The following is a 22,146-nucleotide window of genomic DNA, read 5'->3' as shown; positions in this document are numbered from 1 at the left end:
AATGCAAAAAGCAAGAATACTCCCATCCACATGCAACCACCACCAGTAATAGAGCGATTTATTGATATATCAGGGAAAAGGACAGTATCCAAAATCTATATCTTAATTTCCAATGTAGACCAGACAGTGAGCCTTCCGATCTCTAAATGGGAAGCTGATCTCAACATCACCACTAATTACACGTTCTGGAATAACATATTTTCTAATTTATTCAGAATGACAAAAAATACAAATTTACAACTAATACAATACAAAATTCCTCATAGAACTCACTATACAGGACAAAGGATGTTCCAAATGGGTCTCACAAACTCAAATATTTGCCCTCACTGTACAGATAACACAGCACATAGATTCCTACATGCATTCTGGTCATGCTCACCTGTGCAGCAATTTTGGCAAAGAGTATGTGAACACCTGTCAACCCAGTTAAGCTGTCCAATCCCAGCAGCCCCTGCACTTTGTCTTCTAGGAGATCTAAGTGGGTTTGATCTAGAGACAAACTCATCACACACACTTCTTTCTGCCCTCTGTGTCGCAAAGAAAATCATCCTCATGAACTGGAAAACTAAAAAGAAATTAAGCATTACTCAGTACCTGAACAGCTTGTTAGATTATACCACCTTAGACACATTGTCTGCTTCATCAAATCAATGACCAAAACTATACTCTGATTGATTCCATTTCCAGGTAAGGATGCGTGGGGCTCGGGTACTGAGCAAGACTGGGTAAGTGTTAAAGAAGGGTGAGGATGGCTCTGGCTGTGCTGCGTGTGGCGCCTGGGCAGTAGTACCGCGGTCCCTGGGTCTCGGCTGTCCCTTCCTGGCTGGGGGTTGTGGGGGGTAGTGGGATAGGTAGCAGAGCCAGTCGGGAACCTGGCTCTGCGGACCCTGGTGCTCTGCTTCCTAACTACATTTCTCCACATTCATCCACTTAGGTCTGCAAGGGGCGTCCTGCTGATGGAGGGACCGGTGCTACCGGGAAGTGGTTCCGTCCCTTCCAAGTGGGATGCTTTGCAGTTTTAATTGCATTAGTCATACACACTTGTCCAGGAATCTGGGGGCTCCTTCCGGGGGGGCCAGTAGACTTCCCATTGATGGCTCTGTCTGCTGGACCCCTCGGAGAATTGGGTATCTCCCAAAGTTCCTCATACTTAGTCACATACACATACATTTAGGGCCGGGGGTGGGCTCTTTCACTGGGGCCTGGGGCTGAGGCCAGTTGTGGCCTCGCCCACTGGCCCTGGTGGAGAGATCACCACCCAGTTTTAACTGCAAAAATTTAGGGTGAGGGGGGGCACTGTCCGGGGGACACACCGTCAGCCAGCGGTTGTGCTCCTGGAGGTGTCACCCACCTTCAGTGCACTTTAGTTCCACACACTCACGTCCAAGCTGGGTTGCAGGGTTGTGGGGTGCCTTTTTCTGCTGCCCTCTGCTTCCCCCGGCTTGGGGGGGTTGGGCGGGGCTCGGGAGGAGCTGCGGTCCCTGCCTGGGGCCACATGGACAGCAGGCCGGAGACCTACCCTCCCCACGAATGTGTTTAAGCGAATGGTGTGGGTGCGAGAATGTATCTGAGAGTGCATTGGTTCACGTATGATCCCCACTCTGGGCGCGGGGGCATCTTCTGGCGGGCTCCCTACGCACCGTGGGTCCTCGGGCTCCACTCTTTCAGGTCGACCCTCCCGCCGGGGGAGTGTTTGCCCCTGGTTCTCATGGGGCGGACAGCGTTGACCTCCAGTGACCCACTCTGACCTCGGGTACTGTCTCTGTGGCTGCTGCAGCTCTGTGGGGGGCTCTGCGTGACCCCCCCCACCCCCCACCCTCCTGCATACACACCCTAAAGCAGAAACCTAACCTGTCCACCAACACAGCAACATCACACATATTTTGGATTAGCTAAATAAACCGTTAAATAAACCATAAATCAAGAAGAGTATATATATTCTATATATATACTCTTCTTGTTAAAGCAAAGCTGTCCATCACAATATGGCATTCAGCGTAAGATATGCTGCTTGCTAAACTGCTGGACAGAACAAAAAAAAAAAGATATCATATCATGTGTGACTTATCTGTGGTTTCTACTTCCTGTTTGAGGTTCATTTCCTGGTAAAACTGCAGCTGTTTGTGAAGTTGTTTCTTTGAACTGTATTTGCTTTGTTTAAGTAAAGTTTGATTCAGATCTAATGACTGAGGCCATGGTTTGAACTATGCACCTTAAAGCCTTGGGTTGCTTTCATATGAGCTTAATAAAGTGTCAGCCAGTTATTATGAATCAATTGAATGAATGTGAGAACATACAAAGTCCAAACACTTGAGAATTAACTTGAACTGAATCTATGACACCACAGCATCACCGCCACAGACAGAGACCTGGTAACTCAGCTCCTTCATCAGAGGAGAGCTGTTAGAGCCCTGAATCCTCAGGGTCCATGTCCTCAGTGTGGGTCCACTGTGTCTCCTCCTTCAGTCGATGCAGTCGTTCTTCCATCAAATCAGCTTCATGGAGTTTCTTCCACTGATCTACACTGATCCGTCTGCTGAGCTACTGAAGGTCCACTCACTGCACCTGAATACACTCATTACTGTCAGGATGGGAATCTGTTCAATGACTTCATTCATCTGCCACAAACCATTTTATAGTGTGTTTCCATTAGTTCAATGTTTGCATGATCATCTTAGAAACGCTGTGTTGGTTTATTCACTTCATGTCAGAGCATAAAACAAGCTAGAGCAGCAGACGGCTGCAGTAGTGATGACATCATCACCATCATGGCCACCAGAACCACCAGAACTACCAGAACCAGCAGAACCACCAGAACCACCAGAACCCGACACAGCTTCTTCCCCCAGACTGTTTCTGAGCTGAACTCTCCCGGTCACACAATACAATGACTCAATGACTCTTACAGACATAAACATAAATGTGCAATAACCACTGTTGAATGTGACACAGTGAGCTGCAGTTTAATTTGTTTAATTATTTATTTTATTTGTGTAAATAACTATAATTAAACTTGTAAATACTTGTTTTTGCCACAAGCGGGAACAAAGATGGAGTCAGACCACATATAATTCCCTGGTTGTGCAGCAAAAACCTGGCCATTAAAGCTGATCCTGATTCTGATCATCAGGTCCAGCTCTGCTGATACTCAGACCAAACATGGCCGACGCTGAACAACAGGATGTGATGATGGGGAACTCAAACTCACCACATGCTGCTGGTGGCGGCGCTGTGGTCAGTAACTCAGCGTCTGCTGCTTCCTGATAAACTGGGTGTGAAGTGGAGACTGAGTCAGACAGGAAGTTGGTCTAACTGCTCATGTTCCACATTCATTTACTCTGACCAGTAACATGACAAACAACAATAAACAATAACAATAAACAGAGCTTCACCTGTTGGGTTCATTTAAAATAATTAAATTTTATTTATACAGACAAGAAGGTTGATAACAACTATGATGAATCTCATCAACAGACTCAACACAGACCTGAGTAAAGCTGGACCTTCACTCTGGGTTTAATAATCACAGTGCTTTAATCAAATGGATCATCTCAGGTTGAACACTCACATCTTCACTGTAGTGAACCACGATAAACAGGCCGTCATGAATCTGTTATAGTGACTTTAAGTAACATTACTGTACATTACTATTAGTATTTTATTGAGCCAATAAATAAAACAAAATAAATAACCACATTTATATTGTTCACATCTTAGATTATTATTGTAAACAAAGAAAAAAGGTTCAGCGCTGCCTCAGAGCAGGAACTAACTGAGACTGGAGTCGATCAGAGAGAGAAGCAGGTTTAAACCAGTGACAGACGGATCACATCACATCACATCACATCACTGTCAGACGATGGAGGAACCGGCTCTGCTGTGTCTGCTCCGTGAGTAAAATGAGACCCCGGACACTATTACAAAATGATGCGTGATGAAAAAGGAGCTTGTTTCTGCTGTTAAATGTGTTTAAATGACTAGATTGCAATAGTTTCTGTTGTAGTCGTTGTCTTTCTGGAAGGAAGCATCAGCAATAGTTTAAATCCTGACTGTTAAAGCCTGGATTTATGTCTGAGTCATGATGTGTTTTATGGAGTCAATGTTCACCTGTTGCTGCTGGAAGTAATAAATGAATCTGAGTGAGATTTCTCTTCAGTCGTGGCTTCTCTGCGATGCTGTGCTGCAGCAAAACAAGGTCAGTCAAAAGAAACACAGATTCAATTTGTTTAATTATTACAAATAATTAAAAACAAATGTGTGTACAAAAGGCCTAAAACAGAGAAATATCTATAAATCCTCCCATAAACATGTATTAAAAGTAAAAAAAACAGCAGAGCTGCAGCCTGTTACATCCAGCTCAGTCACTGTATGAACAGAAAACAAGTAGAACATATTGGAAACCACGCTGATTCTTCTTCAGCTCGTCTGACTGTGAGTCCCAGCAGGTCTCAGTTCTTTAAAGGAGAGTCTGTGTCTCTGAGCTGTGAGGACGACGACGGATCTGGAGGAACGAGACTGAGGAGGAACACGAGCAGAGACACTAGAGCTGAGTGTGAGGAGTGGGGAGAAACTGAAGGTTCCACCTGTAACATCTCCTCCATGGTCCCATGGGACAGTGGAGTTTACTGGTGCGAGTCCAGCTCTGCCTCCAGCAGCAGCAGCAGCAGCAGCAGCAGCAGCAGCAGCAGCAGCAGCAGCAGCAGCATCAACATCAGTGTCTCTGGTAAGATCACACTGTGGACTTAGTGCTGATGAGTGTGTGTGGACATGATGAAATGCTGTGGTTTGTCTCTGTGTTGAGGTGGATCAGTGATCCTGCAGAGTCCTGTCCTCCCTGTGATGGAGGGACATGATGTCACTCTGCACTGTCAAACAAAGAGCCCTCCCTCCAAGCTCCCAGCTGATTTCTATAAAGATGGCTCCCTCATCAGGACTGAGCCTACAGGTCACATGACCATCCGCCGTGTCACTAAGTCTGATGAAGGAGCCTATAATGCAGCATCCAGGCTGGTGGAGAGTCTGCGTCCAGCTGGATGCTGGTCTCAGGTCAGCAGGGTGAAGCCTTCACTTCATATTACTGTTAACAGATGTGGTCTTTATGATGAGACGATGGACACATATAGTTTAATAACAGTGTGTTTTCTTTCAGAGGGACCCTCCACCACCACTCCTCCTCCTTTTCCTCCTCCTCCTCCTCTTCTTCCTCCTCCCTCTTCGTGTCCTCTCTGCGTCTGGTGGCCTTTAAAGTCTCTCTTTGTTCTGGTTCTGATGCTGATGTTAGTGATTTTCCTGCTGAAACCGAGAGGTTCAGAAGAATCTAAACATGAAACACGTGTTTCTGAATTGAAGTCTTCACCGTAACATTTAGTTTCTCCTCATCTTCCAAATATTAAACTAATAACCTACATTCTGTTGTTCTGGCTCTAAATGACTGGATGATAATCATCATTACAATCATCAATAACCATCATTACACTGTGAGGACGTCTGGGCTCAAACACTGAGATCATAGCAGCAAACAGACGCTTTGTTACTGGGGTCCAGTGAGCCAGGTTCCAGACTAGCTCTGCTACCAATCCTTCTATTGTGGGTGGAAGCTGCACCTGTACTGAAGTATTTTCAGTTTTAGCATTAAGTATTGACTTCAGTTGCTCATATTCTCAGAAATCGGCGCTAGTCATTTCATGTCAGGACATTAAATGTTCCGGAGAGGTATAATTGTCTCTTGTGAAACATGTTTGAGTTGTGTTGTCCCTTTGACGTGCCAAGTTGGAAAGTGTAGTGTCTTTAGGATGTCTGTATTGTTCCAAAGAGACGTGTACCTTGTTTTCCCTATTGTTTTTTAACTTTACCACATTTATTGGCATGATCAAAGTTTTCATAACGTAACTGTTCAATCTGAAACTGAGTTTTGCGATCATGTATTATTGAGTTCCTGCTTTAGATTTCTTGGTCTTCTAGGACATCATTGGTTGCAGAGGCAGCATATTTAACCTCTAGAGAGTTTATTTTTTGCTCTAATTCTAATTCAAGTAACATGTCCTTTTTTTCTTGTGTGATAAATATGAAACTGCCTTCCCAGTCTCCCAGAGAACACAGGCTGAGGTTCCTGGTGTATCGTTGATTTCTATAAAGGTGTCCCATTCTCTCCTCACATAACTGAAGTCTTGATCATTGAGTAATGATGTGATAAACCTCCAATTCCTGCTTGTTTGTGTATCTGTTCTAGTCAAGGAAACAGAAACGGGTGCATGATCACTGATGGTGATAGAGTGGATGCTGGTGTCAGAGACATGTGGTCGTGTTAAAAAGGCCAGTGCCACTTATTCTGCCCCTGTTGAGTGGTGTGTTCTGATCAGACCCGCTCAGTATGAAGACATGGGGACAGTTTCTGAGTCCAGCGACTTAAAGAGGTTCACTGCAACTGTTGCATTTATTTATTTATTTATTTATTTATTTATTTATTTATTTATTTATTTATTTATTTATTTATTTATTTATTTATTTATTTATTTATTTAGTTCTGTCCAGCAGTTTAGCAAGCAGCATATATTACGCTGAATGCCATATTGTGATGGACAGCTTTGCTTTAACAAGAAGAGTATATATATAATATATATACTCTTCCTGATTTATGGTTTATTTAATGGTTTATTTAGCTAATCCAAAATGTGTGTGATGTTGCTGTGTTGGTGGACAGGTTAGGTTTCTGCTTTAGGGTGTGTATGCGGGAGGAGGGGGGGGGGGGGGGGGGGGTAAGGGGTGCAACCAGCTGCTGAAACCAAGCAAATCTGTTAAGTAAACAATCGGAGCAAAACAATAAATAAATAAATAAAAAAAATAAATAAGAAGCATGGATGTACCTTAGGCTAACACATTCATAACTAAACAATTTTTGTACTATGGTTTACCTTGGAGATTAATACTAATACCAATAATAGTGCTAAGGTACTGTATGTGCACATACTAATTCAAACATACATATCACAACCACATACATATCATATACATACATATGTGCATTATTATACATATCCCATACTACTTAATAAAAGTCATGACATACAACACCACAAATTCCATATTCACACATTATTCATATTGGTAGTGATAAGTATCAATAATACTTACAGTTGGATTTGGAAAGTGTCCCACTACAAGGTTAGTAAGGCTGTAGCTTAACATTATTCACCCAAAGGGTGAGGCAGACGTTGGTGCATGAACAATGCCACTTGTGGAAGCCAGGGTGATGTGAGGGGCTCCGCCACTACGCCCATCCAGCAAGCAGAGGAAGGAATCCCAGCAGCCAGGGAGCCCACACACCTTCAGTTCCAGGAGGGCAGGTGTTGCGACCCAAGCCGCCCACACAGAGCCCCCCAGGCAGAGCTGCAGTAGCCACAGAGACAGCACCCGAGGCCAGAGTGGGCCACCGGGGGTCAACGCTGTCCGCCCCATGAGAACCAGGGGCAAACACTCCCCCCGGCGGGAGGGTCGGCCCGAAAGAGTAGAGCCCGAGGACCCACGGTCCGTAGGGAGCCCGCCAGAAGATGCCCCCGCGCCCAGAGTGGGGCCCGCCCCCAGTCCACCCCCACACGGGCGGAGCGGGGCCAACCCCATTGGCCCGACCTCATCCCCTGGCGCTACAGCGGCCTGCAGCACAAGGCCAGCAATTGGTGGGGTCAGCAGAAAAGAGACCACCCAGGCAGACGATCATCGTACCCCGGGCGAAAAACCGGACCCCCCACACTTCAACCGCACCACACGCATACCAACTCACACAAACACAGACGCATACACCCACCCACATGAGCAACACACATCATCACATCAACACACACACACCATAGACTCTCTCACAACAAACTAGTCAATCATACGTGAACCAATGCACTCTCAGATACATTCTCGCACCCACACCATTCGCTTGATCACATTCGTGGGGAGGGTAGGTCTCCAGCCTGCCGTCCATGTGGCCCCAGGCAGGGACCGCAGCTCCTCCCGAGCCCCGACCAACCCCCCCAACCCGGGGGAGGCAGAGGGCAGCAGAAAAAGGTCCCCCGGAACCCTGCAACCCAGCTTGGACGTGAGTGTGTGGAACTAAAGTGCACTGAAGGTGGGTGACACCTCCAGGAGCACAACCACTGGCTGACGGTGTGTCCCCCGGACAGTGCCCCCCCTCGCCCTAAATGTCTTTTTGCAGTTAAAACTGGGTGGTGATCTCTCCATCAGGGCCAGTGGCCGAGGCCACAACTGGCCTCAGCCCCAGGCCCCAGTGAAAGAGCCCACCCCCGGCCCTAAATGTATGTGTATGTAGCTAAGTATGAGGAACTTTGGGAGATACCCAATTCTCCGGGGGGTCCAGCAGACAGAGCCATCAATGGGAAGGCTCCGTCTACTGCCCCCCCCCCCCGGAAGGAGCCCCCAGATTCCTGGACAAGTGTGTATGACTAATGCGGACCGCTAGGGCAGGCAGCGCCCCACCCGAGCAGGGGCAGCGCCCCAGGGGAGAGATACCCCTCCGGGCACAGGCAGGCACCCCCAGAGGGAGTCCCCTGGACGCAGGTTACCCAGGTCTCCACCCCCAGGTCCGCCCCCGCACACCGGCAGGGAGGCCCGCCTCCGGCTCCCCGGAGACAGGCACACGCCAACCCTCAAAACTGTCCCACTCCGGCACAGGGCCGCCGGTCTCAGCAGCCACCACACCCCCGCAGCAGGGGACCCATGCGGCCAGCCCAGAGTCCACCAACCCGTTGTCCCGGTTCCTTAGGCAGGCAGGCACCACCAACCACTAGTCACCCCCCCACCACTGTGCCAGACATGACGCAGCACCCGAGCCCCACGCATCCTTACCTGGAAATGGAATCAATCAGAGTATAGTTTTGGTCATTGATTTGATGAAGCAGACAATGTGTCTAAGGTGGTATAATCTAACAAGCTGTTCAGGTATTGAGTAATGCTTAATTTTTTTTTAGTTTTCCAGTTCATGAGGATGATTTTCTTTGCGACACAGAGGGCAGAAAGAAGTGTGTGTGATGAGTTTGTCTCTAGATCAAGCCCACTTAGATCTCCTAGAAGACAAAGTGCAGGGGCTGCTGGGATTGGACAGCTTAACTGGGTTGACAGGTGTTCACATACTCTTTGCCAAAATTGCTGCACAGGTGAGCATGACCAGAATGCATGTAGGAATCTATCTGCTGTGTTATCTGTACAGTGAGGGCAAATATTTGAGTTTGTGAGACCCATTTGGAACATCCTTTGTCCTGTATAGAGTTCTATGAAGAATTTTGTATTGTATTAGTTGTAAATTTGTATTTTTTGTCATTCTGAATAAATTAGAACATATGTTATTCCAGAACGTGTAATTAGTGGTGATATTGAGATCAGCTTCCCATTTAGAGATCGGAAGGCTCACTGTCTGGTCTACATTGGAAATTAAGATATAGATTTTGGATACTGCATATATTTATAGTGTGCGCGTCCATTGAGCTGTGAGTCAGTTATTATATGTTTATGTTTCTATTCATCTATTCAGCAGATGATGACTTTGTTAATTGCTCGCTCTTTAAGTTGATTGGTCACAGACCGTCTGCACGTTTCTAAGACTGTGATTTAAGGCGCATTGACAAATTTATTCTGTATTGAGCATTGAGTTCTCATTTGTGCTGATATTACGTACCAGTTGTTATTGTTAGTATGTTTGAGTCGCTGGTTTAGCAGACTTGTATTTGCTTCAGTTTTGGGACTCAAACAGGAAGAATCATTGTGATGTAATTGCTTCATCTTGTGGCGGTGATGCGCATAACATGTGACATGTAACCGACGTTACAGGAAACGGTTTGATAACGAGTCGTAAGTGTCTGCTTACAGTTGAGCTGTGTTTGTGTTTCTTTCAGAAACCACACACTCCAATATTTGACTGTAAGAAAGAATGCTGGAATAAAGCTTTTCTAAAGAACGCTGAGTCGTCACTGAAGCATTAGAACCTGAGTACACGGAGAAGCCATTGTGTCCATGTCAGGTACAGTAGCACTGAGCTGTTCACTAAAATATAATCCATACGGCAGTGAGAGTGGTGAACTGGACCTTTTAGACACGAGGATGAACTTATTAACGCCACAGTGGGAAAATTCAGTTATTAAAGGATCTACAAGCAACAAACAAGATGCAAAAACAGTGAGAAAAAAAAGTCCAAAAATGTATTAAATACCCAACACCTGCAACAAGACTGGAAGAGGTTCAACCGGTCTGTTCAGTCTCTGTTTGCTTTGCATTAGTTAAAGTGAAACTTGGCTGAAGGTTCTAATATTTAAATGAGGACGTGTTCAGCCGCTCAGACCAGTGAAGAAAAACAAGAAATGACAGAGCTGAAGGAGCGGTTCATTCTTTCTCTGTGTGTTTTTCCTGTCATTTGTCATCAGACAACTGGATCACCACACAAAACTACAGGAGCTCATCCACAGTTGACCCAGAAGTCTACTTAAAAACACTCAGCAAACGCTGCCACTGTTTGCTGGTTTGATTGATTGTATATTTATTGGCATCATTCAGGTTTAGGTCGGTTTGCTCATTTTGTTAATTATTGAATTTGAGCGTTAACTCAGTCATCGCGTTGGCTCAGGGTTGTGTGTGTATATATGGGAGGTTGGAGGACCAGCATGCACCTGGGTTGGCAGCTTTTCTACCACAGCGCAGGAGAGATCCCAGTTCATTAAAAGTCCCAACTCTCACACTCATGTTCCAGAGTTTTATTGTTTGACTTGTGCTATTTTTTACTGATAATAAAGCTAAGGTTTATTGTCATAAACGGCAGAAGGTCAAAGGTCATGACTGAAGCATTGTGGGAGAACAGAGCACAGGCTGTTAATGTTGAGACTTGGTTAATGTTGTATTGTTTGTCACATTGTGTTGGTTGATGTTAGTGTTTGTGTCCTACTTTTAGTTTGTCCACTGAAGTCAGAGTGATTAACAGCAGGTGAACTGACTCCTCAGTTTATAGCATCACTGTGGACTGGTTGACCGACAGCGTCCTGTGGCTGATCCAAAATCAGCTGAGCGGCTGCTTTTGTCACGTAAACAGGCTGTTACTGTCGCTGAACCTGCGTTTCACCTGTGTTTCACTTTCAGGTCCCACATTCTTTTTAATCACTTTTAATTAGATTAATTCAAGCTTGGTTCCAGCTTTAAAGGAACCTGGTGACACAACTTCGAGGAGTGTTAATGTTTCTGCATTCATTTTAAATGATTGCTTTAATTCCGCTCCACTAGAGAAACCAGGGAAAAGCAGCAGTGTTGTGTGTTGTAGATGACAGCCAGCAGTTTGTTGGGCTCAGTGAGAGCCCAGTGCCACATGTGGTTTGGTTTTATGTGTAAAATCATAGTATGCGTTACTGTGAAATACAACTAAAATGAAATAAAACTCTCAGGAGGCTCTGACATGCTGTCATTTGACGACAAGCAGTTTCTATGGGTCTGTGTGTGACATCCACTGATGGCCATTAGTTACATGTGTTCAGGACTTCAGGCCCAAAGAGGCCCCATCCAGGCTCCTGGATCTGGTTCAGTTCAGTGCTGCTTTAATTAGGCATATAAGAAGAAGAATAAGAATAAGGATAAGATATCCTTTGATAGTCCCGCAGTGGGGAAATTACTTCTCACAACAGCAGTACAGATGAGCGAGAATGCAGGTACAGAACAGTTTGTGTTGGCACAGTACAAAGCAGTACAGTACAGTTAGAGTGAGTATGAGGTCATTGCAGGGTTATTGCACAGTAATGGGTATGAGATTTGGGCCGGTAACAATATACATGATTGTTCACAGATTTACACAAATATTGTGCAGAACAGGTTGCTATATAAACCACTGATGCAGTGGGTGAGTGACTGTGGTGGGATGTGGTCAACAGTTCTGATTGTACAGTCTGACAGCAGCAGGTAGGAAGGATCTACGATATCTCTCCTTCACACAGCGAGGGTGGATCAGTCTGCTACTGAAGCTGCTCTCCAGAGCAGACAGTGAGTCCTCCAGTGGGTGAGAGAGTAGCTGTACCTGAAGTTATGCACCTCTCTTAGCGCCTGGCAGCAGATACTCGGCCCCGAAATGATGAAACTCACGGAGCGCTCTCTTCTGCTACGAGTGCCTGACACAGACAGTGATGCTTGTGGTGATGACAGAGATGACCTTTTCTGATCATCTGGGGACAAAGTACAGCATGGCAGCAGCATTGTTGATGAATTCATTGTTACCCAGCAGGCATTTCAGTGTTGAATCATAGTTGAATCAACGTCATATTAGGGTTGAATGACCCTTGGATTATGTGTTGATTTTGAAAGGTGAATCAACGTTCATCAAACGTTTCAATATTACATCATTGTCACAACAATAACTGACATTATTTCAACCACAGACCCATGCGTTGCTTGGTGTCCAATGAGAGCATGAGGGTGAGAGGCCCTGAGAGTGAGTGAGTGAGTGAGAGAATGTGGGACCTGACATTGAAACAGCCAAAATCAGGTCAAACACAGGTTCAGCAGGTTCTATTCACGTATTCACGTGTTCTATTTTCTGTTGACAGCTCATCAGCTACTGCCTTCTGGCCGATGGACCAGTCCGTTTAGTGCAGGCTTCATGTAAAAGTCAGCAGTCTGGGTCCGTGCTAGTGTTAAAGCAGATGTGTGGCGATGTTATTTGGAGCCGTGCAGCCACAGCCTCTGACAGAAGGAGGAACCAGCACACTACATCGCATCCGGCCCAATTCTAGCAGTGGAGCTCCATCTGACTGACAAAGACCATGTTCATGCAACAGCTGTGTTATTAACAAATATATATTTTTGTCAAGCGCTAATTTTGACTGCGAGGGTTTTTGAATTTTGACCAGTGAGCAGAGTGTGTGCATGGAAGGCTAATTATAAGTGGCTGTATTTATTGTATTTAGCTTTTTGCAGCAGGTCAATAAATACATCCCATCGGTCAGGACAGCGCTTGTCTTCCCTTCACACACACAACACAGTGAGTCTGCACGGTTCAGCAGGAAGTGAAGCAGCGGCTGCATTCACACTGGACAGAGAAGAGAGTTACACATTAACTCACCTCATCAACAGGACGAGGCCTCAGACTCAGTCTGTCTCCATTCATGCTGCCCTTTATCTATTCCAAAGATCAAGATCAACAGAAAACACAAACCCAACGACTCTGTAACGATGGAGGAGCCGGACGTCCCCTGTTCTCATAAGGAGCCCATCGTTACATGTGGGAGGAGAACAGCACTGACAGAAGATGTGTGGCCTTCAGCCAACGTCCCTCAGACTGAAGAAGCACTGGTGGGTGGTGAAAGGTCTCTAAAGCCCAGTTCTGGTTTGGTTCTGTCGTGGAGGGAAGTGTGTCAGGTTTCGCTGTGTGAGTTCTTATGATGAAAAAAGGAGGCAGAACCCAGACACAGATTCTCTTTGACCCGACTGGATAAAGTAGTAGTGAGAAAAAATGAGGAGATGCTCTTCTACCTCTCTGGGTTCTAAACGTGGAGCAGAGTCACATGACTGTTCCAGAATGAATAAAAAGTGGATTTTACACAGGTGGTCTCTCCTAAGGTTTGGTTCCTGTCCAGCAGTGGTTCTGTTGATGCTGTAAACCCAGTTCATAAAGGTGGAGACGAGCTGATGCCACTGATGGATGAATAAACCCTTCACTGACTCAGCTCAGCTTTAGCTTTTAGCAGTGGAGCTAATTAAAGACAACCCCACAGTTCTACGGCTCATGTCTGGTTCTGAATGTGTTTGTTGAGTCAGATGTGATGACATCATCATTAGACCAGCATGTAAAGCTGTGTCTGCTAAAACAAGCAGCTCAGCAGATGAAGACTCTTCACAAACCACTTTAATCTGTGCAGGACTGAACCAAATGAAGACGCTCCATGTGTCACGAATCGCACAGATGAGGACCCACATGCACAGCGATGAGACGTGAGGCAAGGAGATGCGATAAAGTGGTATTTAATTCCAAAACTCAGGTCACAACGGTCCGGGGTCATACACAGGTAACAGCAGTCAATACCAGAATCGTCGGCGTCAGCTCGTGGTCAGGCAGGCAAGGTCAGCAACAGGCAACGGTAGATAATCCAGACAGACGTGACAGGCAGGGATAAGGCAGGCGCAGAGTCAACGAACAACACAGGATACACGGTTTACAGCGGGACTAGGTCAGCGAACGGGACTACGACAGGAACACACAAGACAACAATCTGGCAAGGGACTATGGGAACAGGTGGTGGTTAAATACAAAGTGACTCGATTACTGATAACGTGCAGGTGTGGGTAATAATGACCGGTACTGACAGAGAACAGCTGTGACAACGGGTAAACAGGAAGTAAAGCAGGAACAGAAACAGAAACCGGGAGTGCTACAAAATAAAACCGGAAATGGAAACTGGAACCAAAATAAAACAAGGAACAGAGCCAGAGACTGTGACACCATGAAGCACTGATCTGACTTGGCTCACATCAACTGTGAATCTTTATTCTTGATCTAATAATGTCACTCAAAAAGATGATGATCAAGGTTTAGAAGAGGAACTTTGAAAAGACGGAGGAACCAGAAGATGAACAAGAACAAAAAAACAGAAGATTTTGAAGGAAACTGAAGTCAATAAAGCAAAGGTCCTTTTTCTGCTTGTTGGTGGTTTAACTGTTTGATGACCAGGTTTACATCAAATAAGCTTCATAAATCCCAGCAGGTCATTTCCTCTGCAGGTTCTCTTGTTTCCACTTGCGTCTTCGTCTCAGACCTTCTTCCTGTCCGGTTCTTTCTACTGGGAGCAGTGTTTGGAGCCGCGTCCAGCAGGGGGCAGCAGAGTGACGTCATCGTGTTGTTACATAGTAACCAGTCACTGAGCTGCAGACTGAGTCAGGTGACAAACACTCTGTCCTGTAAAGGTTGGTCAGAACCAGTTCTGCCTCCATTTGTTTGTTATTGGACTCAGGATCAGCTCAGACAAGTTAGTGAAGCTGTTACTGAGTCGCTGTTAACGAGACGTTACCAGTAGAAGAGGATAAAGAGACTAAAAGCACGGTTTGTCCTCATGACTCTGATTAGAACCAGATGAGTTTGAGTCCTGGTGCCGTCTCTGGTTCTGTTCATGTTCACACGTGTCCGGGTTCAGTCCTCTGCATGTTAACCAGTGAACCACAGGAGCCGTGAACCAGTCTGTACAGAGAACTGATCCTAGATCAGAACCTGCCTCATGAACCTGGGTCTGAGGAGCCTGGAGCTGATCTGTGGCTTCAGCAGCTCAACAAACCACTGATCCAGGAACAGGCAGCGCTCATCACCTGCAGCTCAGAGCTGGAACGTTTCCTCTCAAACACCTACAGCTGCACGGTTCTGTTCATAGACTCGACCCAGGCTCATCTGAGCCAGAGGTCAAAGGTCACACACTGACCAGCTCCATGGTCTGATCTGAGGCCAGAGACTGGTTGTGGTTCAGTCTGAGCTTCGTCCCGTCGTTCTTTGTGGCTGATGATCATGGAGGCTTGTTGTGGCTCATCCAGGGTTCAGGTTCTGCTCCAAGGGCGGTTTCTACACTTCACTTCCTCATTTGTCCGTTAGAAAAGTCAACAACAGCTTTTATGAGGTTTTACTGCAGGTTAATGTTTGACTCAGAAACAACAACACACGATCCACAGATAAGAGAGAACCGGTTCAGCAGGTTTTAACCCGCGGTTCCACGTAAACAGATTCAGGATCAGTTCTGCTGAACAGAAACTTAGAGCAACGCTGCGTTTGCAAGAAAGAAACTTTATTTTCTTTTGTTTAAAACAGATGAGACTTTTAATGACTGAAAATATGATACAGTAATTAAGTCTGAACGTGTGGTTGATTTTCCAAGGCGCTTGTTTCCATATATGTATTTAATATCTTGATTATTGTAAAAGCAAAGTTTGACTGATTTTAGTTGAGACGTTCACCAATAGAAACAGTTAAAAGTATGAAAACCACAGATTAAATGTTCACGTTTACCCGTTACTTCCTGTTATGATCAGAGAGAAACACATTGTGTAAATAATAAATGAATCATGTTCCAGTGTCTCAAACAGACATAAACTTCACATTTGCTGCACTCAGACCTGATGTGAGTCGGTTTCAACCTCAACCATCAATAACACACTTCAGATTCTCATCATATAAACCAACACAGACACAAACTCACAATGTGGCAAAAAACAGGCTCCACCTCGCTTTTGGTTTAATACTATTTATTGTTTTGGACTTTTATTTATTTTAGACTGAAATTTATTCATTTTCTTTTTCTGTTTTTTCAGAAACTTTAGAAACCTAAAGTGTTTTTTTTAATGATTCAGCTTTAACAGTTTGCTTCAGTCACAGATGCAGCTACTGCCGGTTGCAGGTTGAAGTTTATTTCAGGTTCGTGTCTTTGTTTCAGCTCAGTTTCATCTTAAAACCTTCCAGTGACTGAAGTTCAGCACCATCTGTGACTGTGTCAGAACCGGCAAAGCTTTGATTTGGACCCTTTTACAGCCCAAAGCTGGGAAATGACCAGGTTCAAACCAGTCTTCACCTGGTGTCACAGCTCTTATTTCCAAAAGACTCAGACAGGAAGTGCTTTTATTTTGGTTTGTTGCTGCTGCAGATGTTGAGCTGCTCACTTACGGCAGAAGTGACCAAGGCTCAGGTCCGTTTGGAAGCTGGGTCCAAAAACACGACCCAGCTTCCAGACGGATCCACCTGCCGACAGAACTCGCCCCAGACATAAAACATGTTTGTCTGAGAAGAGCTCATCTTTGAGCCCAAACAGAACCGATCCCAGTGGAGCCTGGTGCCAACGCTGACTGACACGAACAGGAGCGGAGGACGTTGGGTTTAGTGCGTCTGAGGACAGGCTACACATGATTCACTGGGGAAAAGCTCAAGCTGCTGCTGGTTCTGGTTCTGGCTGCATCGGCTCCACCGAGTCCAATTCATCAGCTGGAAGTTGATCTGGTTTCTGTTTAAGGAGCCTTCGTTTTCTGAAGATCCCAAAACCAGCAACACCAACGATGACGACAGCCACCAGAACACCTGCAGCAGCAGCCCCCGGGCTGAGCGGCGCCGCGGACCCGGCTTCGTCTGTGGAGCCTGTGGATCAGAAGCAGATGTGAGTGAACAGAACAACGGGACGCGTCTGCTGCTCAACCTCAGGCGGACGTTGTCTCAGGCGACGGTGCGTCAGAACCGGTGTCGGGTCTGGATCCAGTCGATCCAGACCCGACACCGGTTCTGACGCACCGTCCTGAGGAGCCGACGTCCGACAGGAGGTGGAGGAGCAGACGCGTCCCATTGGTCCCTTCACTCACCTCGTTGGACCTTCAGGTTGATGATCTGGACCTGCTCCGAGTTGGTGCCGGCCCGTTTCCTCCGCTGTCGCCTCTCGATCACGTGACACTCGTACGTTCCTCTGTCGTCTTCCGTCACGTTCTCCAGGTCCAGAGAGGCCGGCTCCTTCAGCTGCACTCGGCCCTGGAACAGCGGGTGCTGGTTCTCTGGGTCCAGCTGGCCGTCTCTGTACAGGAGGACGTACTCGGCGCCGAGGTCGGGTCTGGTCCACTCTATGACGACGATGGGAGAGCTGCTGGTCACGTGACACGGCAGCGTCACCGTTTGCCCAGGTTCTGTGACGATCTCTGCAACTGCACGAGAAGAGCAGAACTTAGAGAGGTTCTGGAACCTCACAGAACACACAGGTTTCATGGTGGCGTTGGTTTGTTTTATCAGGACGCTTCTGGTTCCTCTCCGTGGCAGCGCCTCTGGTCCTCGCAGCCCGATTCCCCTCAAAGCGGCAGAACACGTCAGCCGAGCCTGAGCCGGGTTTGGATCTTCTGCAGCCGCCTGCTCCTGAGCCGTGGGTCACGGGGTCCATCATCTGGGAACCATCGGTGGCCGTCGTCTGCGGCGCTTCCTGTTGAGTTCTGACGTGACACAGCACGAGATCCAGCTCGGCACAAAGCTTCTTCTTCCTCCCGACCAGAACCAGGACCAGGACCAGAACCAGAACCAGAACCGGGACCAGGTTCAACCAGTTCAATTTGTTACTGGTAAAAAATCCACCTTGGAATGACACAGACACAACCAGGAAACCAGAACCCAGAGTCTGACTCAGACTGGATCAACTGGTTTGTGTTTGTACATGTCGGATCAGGGCGGAACAAAGAGACGCCGTTTGGAAAAACAACCAACCCTCAGAATTTTTATTGTTTATGTCGAAATATTTATATACATAAATATATAAACAAACTTATCAAATAAATTCGTATTTGTTTTAGTTACGTTCGTTTAGTTTAGTTCGGCTACATTCGGCAAAAGATTCCTTTTCTCGGTCTAATAATACAACAATTAGTACAAAATACGTACTTCATTAGAAAATACGAGTCTAGGTGTAAAACAGTAACTTTAGCAGAGTTCAAGGGCTTCGGTCACTTCTCACCTTCAGACGCAGAAACCAGGAAACGGGAGAGGAGCAGAACCCAAGCGGCGGCCTGAAGAGACATGATCCGAGTTACTGGACCGGAAGTACCGACCGAACCTGGACCTAACCTATAACTTTAGAGTTATAGGACTGATCTATAACGTTAAAGTTATAGGTTAGATGAGTGTGACGAACGCTGCTGTTACATGTCGCAGAATCCGTCCGTCGGAGGCGGAAGTTCTTTTAAAGTAGAGTGGGTTGGATCAGTTTGAGGCGGTACCGCCCACAGAACCCGGTTCAAACAATAATAATGATAACAAAAACGATAGCGTGTTCAAAAACAGCGCCCTTCAAACGGTTTAAATGCTGATATCGTAAAATCTGCGGGTGAGTTTATTCACATCGTTTAACACAGAATGTCTCACTTTATTGTTTATAACGTCTTGTCTTTAAAGGTGATAAAAGTAAAGTTCGTGTACGTTAGAATCCACTAATTAAAAGTGTAACGATGACAGTAAGTCATATTTTAAGAAGCGTTTGTAACTTTACTTCCGCTTCTTCACTGCGACGAGGAAACAACAGGAGCCGCTTTCCAGTAAATCACGTGACTGGATCTGCTCAAAACGAAACTGAATGGACCTGAGTAAACAAGTGTTGAACTCCAAGTTATCTACTAAAAACATGCTGATAAACTGATGCTGGTCATGATGTGAGTTCAGCTCCACGTGTGGCAGCAAAATGTCCAGAACAGTTTAGAACCAGAAATATTAAAACGTTTATTCCTTCATGAGGCACGAGTCCTTCCTTCTTTACTAACAACAATCACCTGTTTTCTAATATTGTATGTGTATCTGTCAAATACATTATGCACGTCAGTCTTAATGTGAAAGTTCAACAAATCTAAACTGTGTATTTTGACAACGATTGTAAATAAAACTGAAAATTTTGATACACTTCACTTTTATGTACTTTGTACTTTGTCCACACGTTTTTATTATTTTCATTTTATGTAATGATGAGTCAGTTTCCATTTACGAGAAGAACAACTGAATCAGAAACGTTTAGTCCCAGGACAGGTTGACGCCCCCAGCAGGTGGCGCCATAGGCCTTGATCACCTGTGCCCACAGTCCTGTTCCCACACATCATTAAAATAAATGTGAGGAGGAGCCAAAGTTAATTCACTAACATGAATAGAGGTATTTATAGACGGACACGGTGGTGATTTTTACAGGCCACGTGAGCTGGAGCAGCTCAGCCTGACAGAGCAAAAAAAAGCAGGCACAGACAAAGAGGGATGGAGGCAGGAAGAGCAAAAAGGCTGTTAAAAACAGTGGCAGCACCACCAATTTGTATTATATATTTATAGTTACTGTTGAACGTTGTCGTAGCTTTATTAAATGAATACAATTTAAAAGAAAAAACCTGACAGTTATGAAAATGTATTTATATTTGATAAAGCATTAATTGACAAAAAGTATCGGTATTGGTATCGATATCGGCGATACTGGTCCAGTATTTACTGGGTTTGGATCGACACCAGAGCTTGCAGTATCGCCACCACTGACTGTCAGGTGAAACAATATGTTAGAGGTAAAACACACAAACTGCTGCTCACCTGGATCAGGTGTGTGAGATCAGGCGCCCTCTACTGGCCGCATGTCATGCTGCAGACTGGGACACAACAGGAGCCGTAGCTGTAGGTGTAATGATGCTGTTTGTGTATGAATCATTTGAATATTTATGTTCAGATGCAACTTCTTCACACTGGAAACATGTAGAAAGAAACAAATATCAGACACATGTCAGACAAATTATTTAATTTACTTTGTTTAGTCAACAAATGTTAATAATGGTTTTATTTTTACCCATAATTCATTTAAATTAGAAAGCGCAAACTAGACACATGTTTAAACTGTATCGTATGAAATATTTCAGGATGTTCCAGTAATTTAAGGCCAACACGTTCTGGTCATTAAGTCAAAGTCTCCACATACTTAAGCAAACAGCTTTTAGTGGTTTTCGTTTACTCGTAACACAAAATACTGACACATCAATAAAAATCAACGAGAAAACCACAAAGTCCGACACAGAGGAAGAAGGTGGGTTTGACTCGGTGTCGCTGACAAACAGATAGAAATCAGAGAGGATGATGGAGGGAACGTCTCTGCAGCGGCTGCTCCGTAAGTACAGAACCCAGTAAAGCTTTAGAACAGAACCTACGAGCCTCTGTAGGACAGAACCCACAGAGTTTCTATAGAACAGAACCTACAAGCCTCTGTAGCACAGAACCCACAGGGTTTCTACAGAACAGAACCCACAGAGTTTCTATAGAACAGAACCCACAGGGTTTCTATAGAACAGAACCCACAGAGTTTCTATAGGACAGAACCCACAGAGTTTCTATAGAACAGAACCCACAGAGTTTCTATAGAACAGAACCCACAGAGTTTCTACAGAACAGAACCCACAGAGTTTCTATAGGACAGAACCCACAGAGTTTCTATAGGACAGAACCCACAGACAGAACAGAACCGCGTACATTTCTGAAGAACAGAACCGTCTGAGCTGCTGCACTGATCCAGTGTGACAGAACCGCGTGGGCCTAACGTTTGTAGCCTCTGTAACATGAACATCATCGGCCCAGTTTGAGCTTCTCAGTGAGGTTTGGATCAAACAGGTGATGGTTCAGCAGGTTTCTCTGTCACTGAATTAATTGGTTTGATAATTTGAGAATGAACTCAGTTCATCCGTCAACTGGACGCGTTCATGTGTGGATCGTAGAGGTTTTCCGTCCTAACGGACGGTGGCTGGTTCCTCTGAACCCAACGAGCCTGAGCCTCATGTTGGACCCACATTAATGCCTGTTTGTGGTCAGAGCTCCGTAGGAACCGAGTCTCTGAAGGAACCTGGACAGAAACAAGAAAACACGTTCCTGCGACTTCGCCTCATCTTCCTTTATGATTAGATCAGAATGTGATTTATGTTTGTAAGACAACGAGCAATTAAAATGAAAGATAAAAAAGAAACGATCAAAAATAAAAATGATCATATCAATAAACTGATCCGATTAGACTTTCATCATAAAATAACAGATAAATGAGTATGAAACGTTTATAGTAATTGTTCCTTTTGTTTGAGCTGAAACTTAGTTTTGTTCCTGACGGTTTGAACTTTTCTGCAGCTTCAGCATTTGATGTGTTTGATGTGAGTTTCTTCAAAGACTAAGCTGTTGCTCTCTCTGTAGCCGTGATCTCTCTGCTGTGCTGCACCACGGAACAAGGTTGGTTCCTCACACTTCACCGCTGCTGCTAAACACTGACTGATTATTGAAAATGAACCCTCACAAACCAACACAGATCTGAGGGTTCTGATGGGTCAGACACTGTCATGAGACACTGATGAGTCTGTGTGGACATGATGAAATGCTGTGGTTTGTCTCTGTGTTGAGGTGGATCAGTGATCCTGCAGAGTCCTGTCCTCCCTGTGATGGAGGGACATGATGTCACTCTGCACTGTCAAACAAAGAGCCCTCCCTCCAAGCTCCCAGCTGATTTCTATAAAGATGGCTCCCTCATCAGGACTGAGCCTACAGGTCACATGACCATCCACCGTGTCACCAAGTCTGATGAAGGAGCCTATAAATGCAGCATCCAGGCTGGTGGAGAGTCTGCGTCCAGCTGGATGCTGGTC

The 22,146-nt window shown here is 45.5% G+C and overlaps 3 protein-coding genes and 1 long non-coding RNA gene across 4 annotated transcripts in view; 3 read left to right on the top strand and 1 right to left on the bottom strand.

The window, feature by feature from the left end:
* Nucleotides 1–3,813: 3,813 nt before the first annotated feature.
* Nucleotides 3,814–6,210, top strand: LOC114843722 (high affinity immunoglobulin epsilon receptor subunit alpha-like). The gene is made up of 5 exons (XM_055514079.1): nucleotides 3,814–3,893; nucleotides 4,160–4,198; nucleotides 4,424–4,726; nucleotides 4,805–5,049; nucleotides 5,153–6,210. The coding sequence occupies exons 1-5, from the start codon at nucleotides 3,863–3,865 to the stop codon at nucleotides 5,246–5,248; spliced, it is 714 nt and encodes a 237-aa protein (XP_055370054.1). The 5' UTR covers nucleotides 3,814–3,862; the 3' UTR covers nucleotides 5,249–6,210.
* A 3,076-nt stretch (nucleotides 6,211–9,286) lies between these two features.
* On the top strand, nucleotides 9,287–12,976 carry LOC129605078 (uncharacterized). The gene is made up of 2 exons (XR_008696568.1): nucleotides 9,287–10,021; nucleotides 12,576–12,976. It is a non-coding gene; the product is annotated as an uncharacterized LOC129605078 (long non-coding RNA).
* Nucleotides 12,977–16,278: 3,302 nt separating this feature from the next.
* On the bottom strand, nucleotides 16,279–18,686 carry LOC114869399 (uncharacterized). Its single transcript, XM_029173625.3, has 3 exons — nucleotides 18,474–18,686; nucleotides 17,347–17,679; nucleotides 16,279–17,128 (listed from the first exon to the last, which is right to left on the bottom strand). The coding sequence occupies exons 1-3, from the start codon at nucleotides 18,535–18,537 to the stop codon at nucleotides 16,920–16,922; spliced, it is 606 nt and encodes a 201-aa protein (XP_029029458.1). The 5' UTR covers nucleotides 18,538–18,686; the 3' UTR covers nucleotides 16,279–16,919.
* A 3,173-nt stretch (nucleotides 18,687–21,859) lies between these two features.
* The window catches only part of LOC114869698 (uncharacterized), a 5,107-nt gene continuing 4,820 nt past the window's right edge, over nucleotides 21,860–22,146 (top strand). Inside the window, exon 1 of the mRNA XM_055514164.1 lies at nucleotides 21,860–22,146. This exon is cut by the window's right edge and continues 4 nt beyond it. Coding sequence (XP_055370139.1) covers nucleotides 21,943–22,146 — 204 coding nt within the window. The 5' untranslated portion in view covers nucleotides 21,860–21,942.

This window comes from Betta splendens, chromosome 2, assembly GCF_900634795.4.
Source record: "Betta splendens chromosome 2, fBetSpl5.4, whole genome shotgun sequence".
Classification (NCBI taxonomy): domain Eukaryota; kingdom Metazoa; phylum Chordata; class Actinopteri; order Anabantiformes; family Osphronemidae; genus Betta; species Betta splendens.
This window is presented reverse-complemented; position numbering and strand designations above follow the sequence as displayed.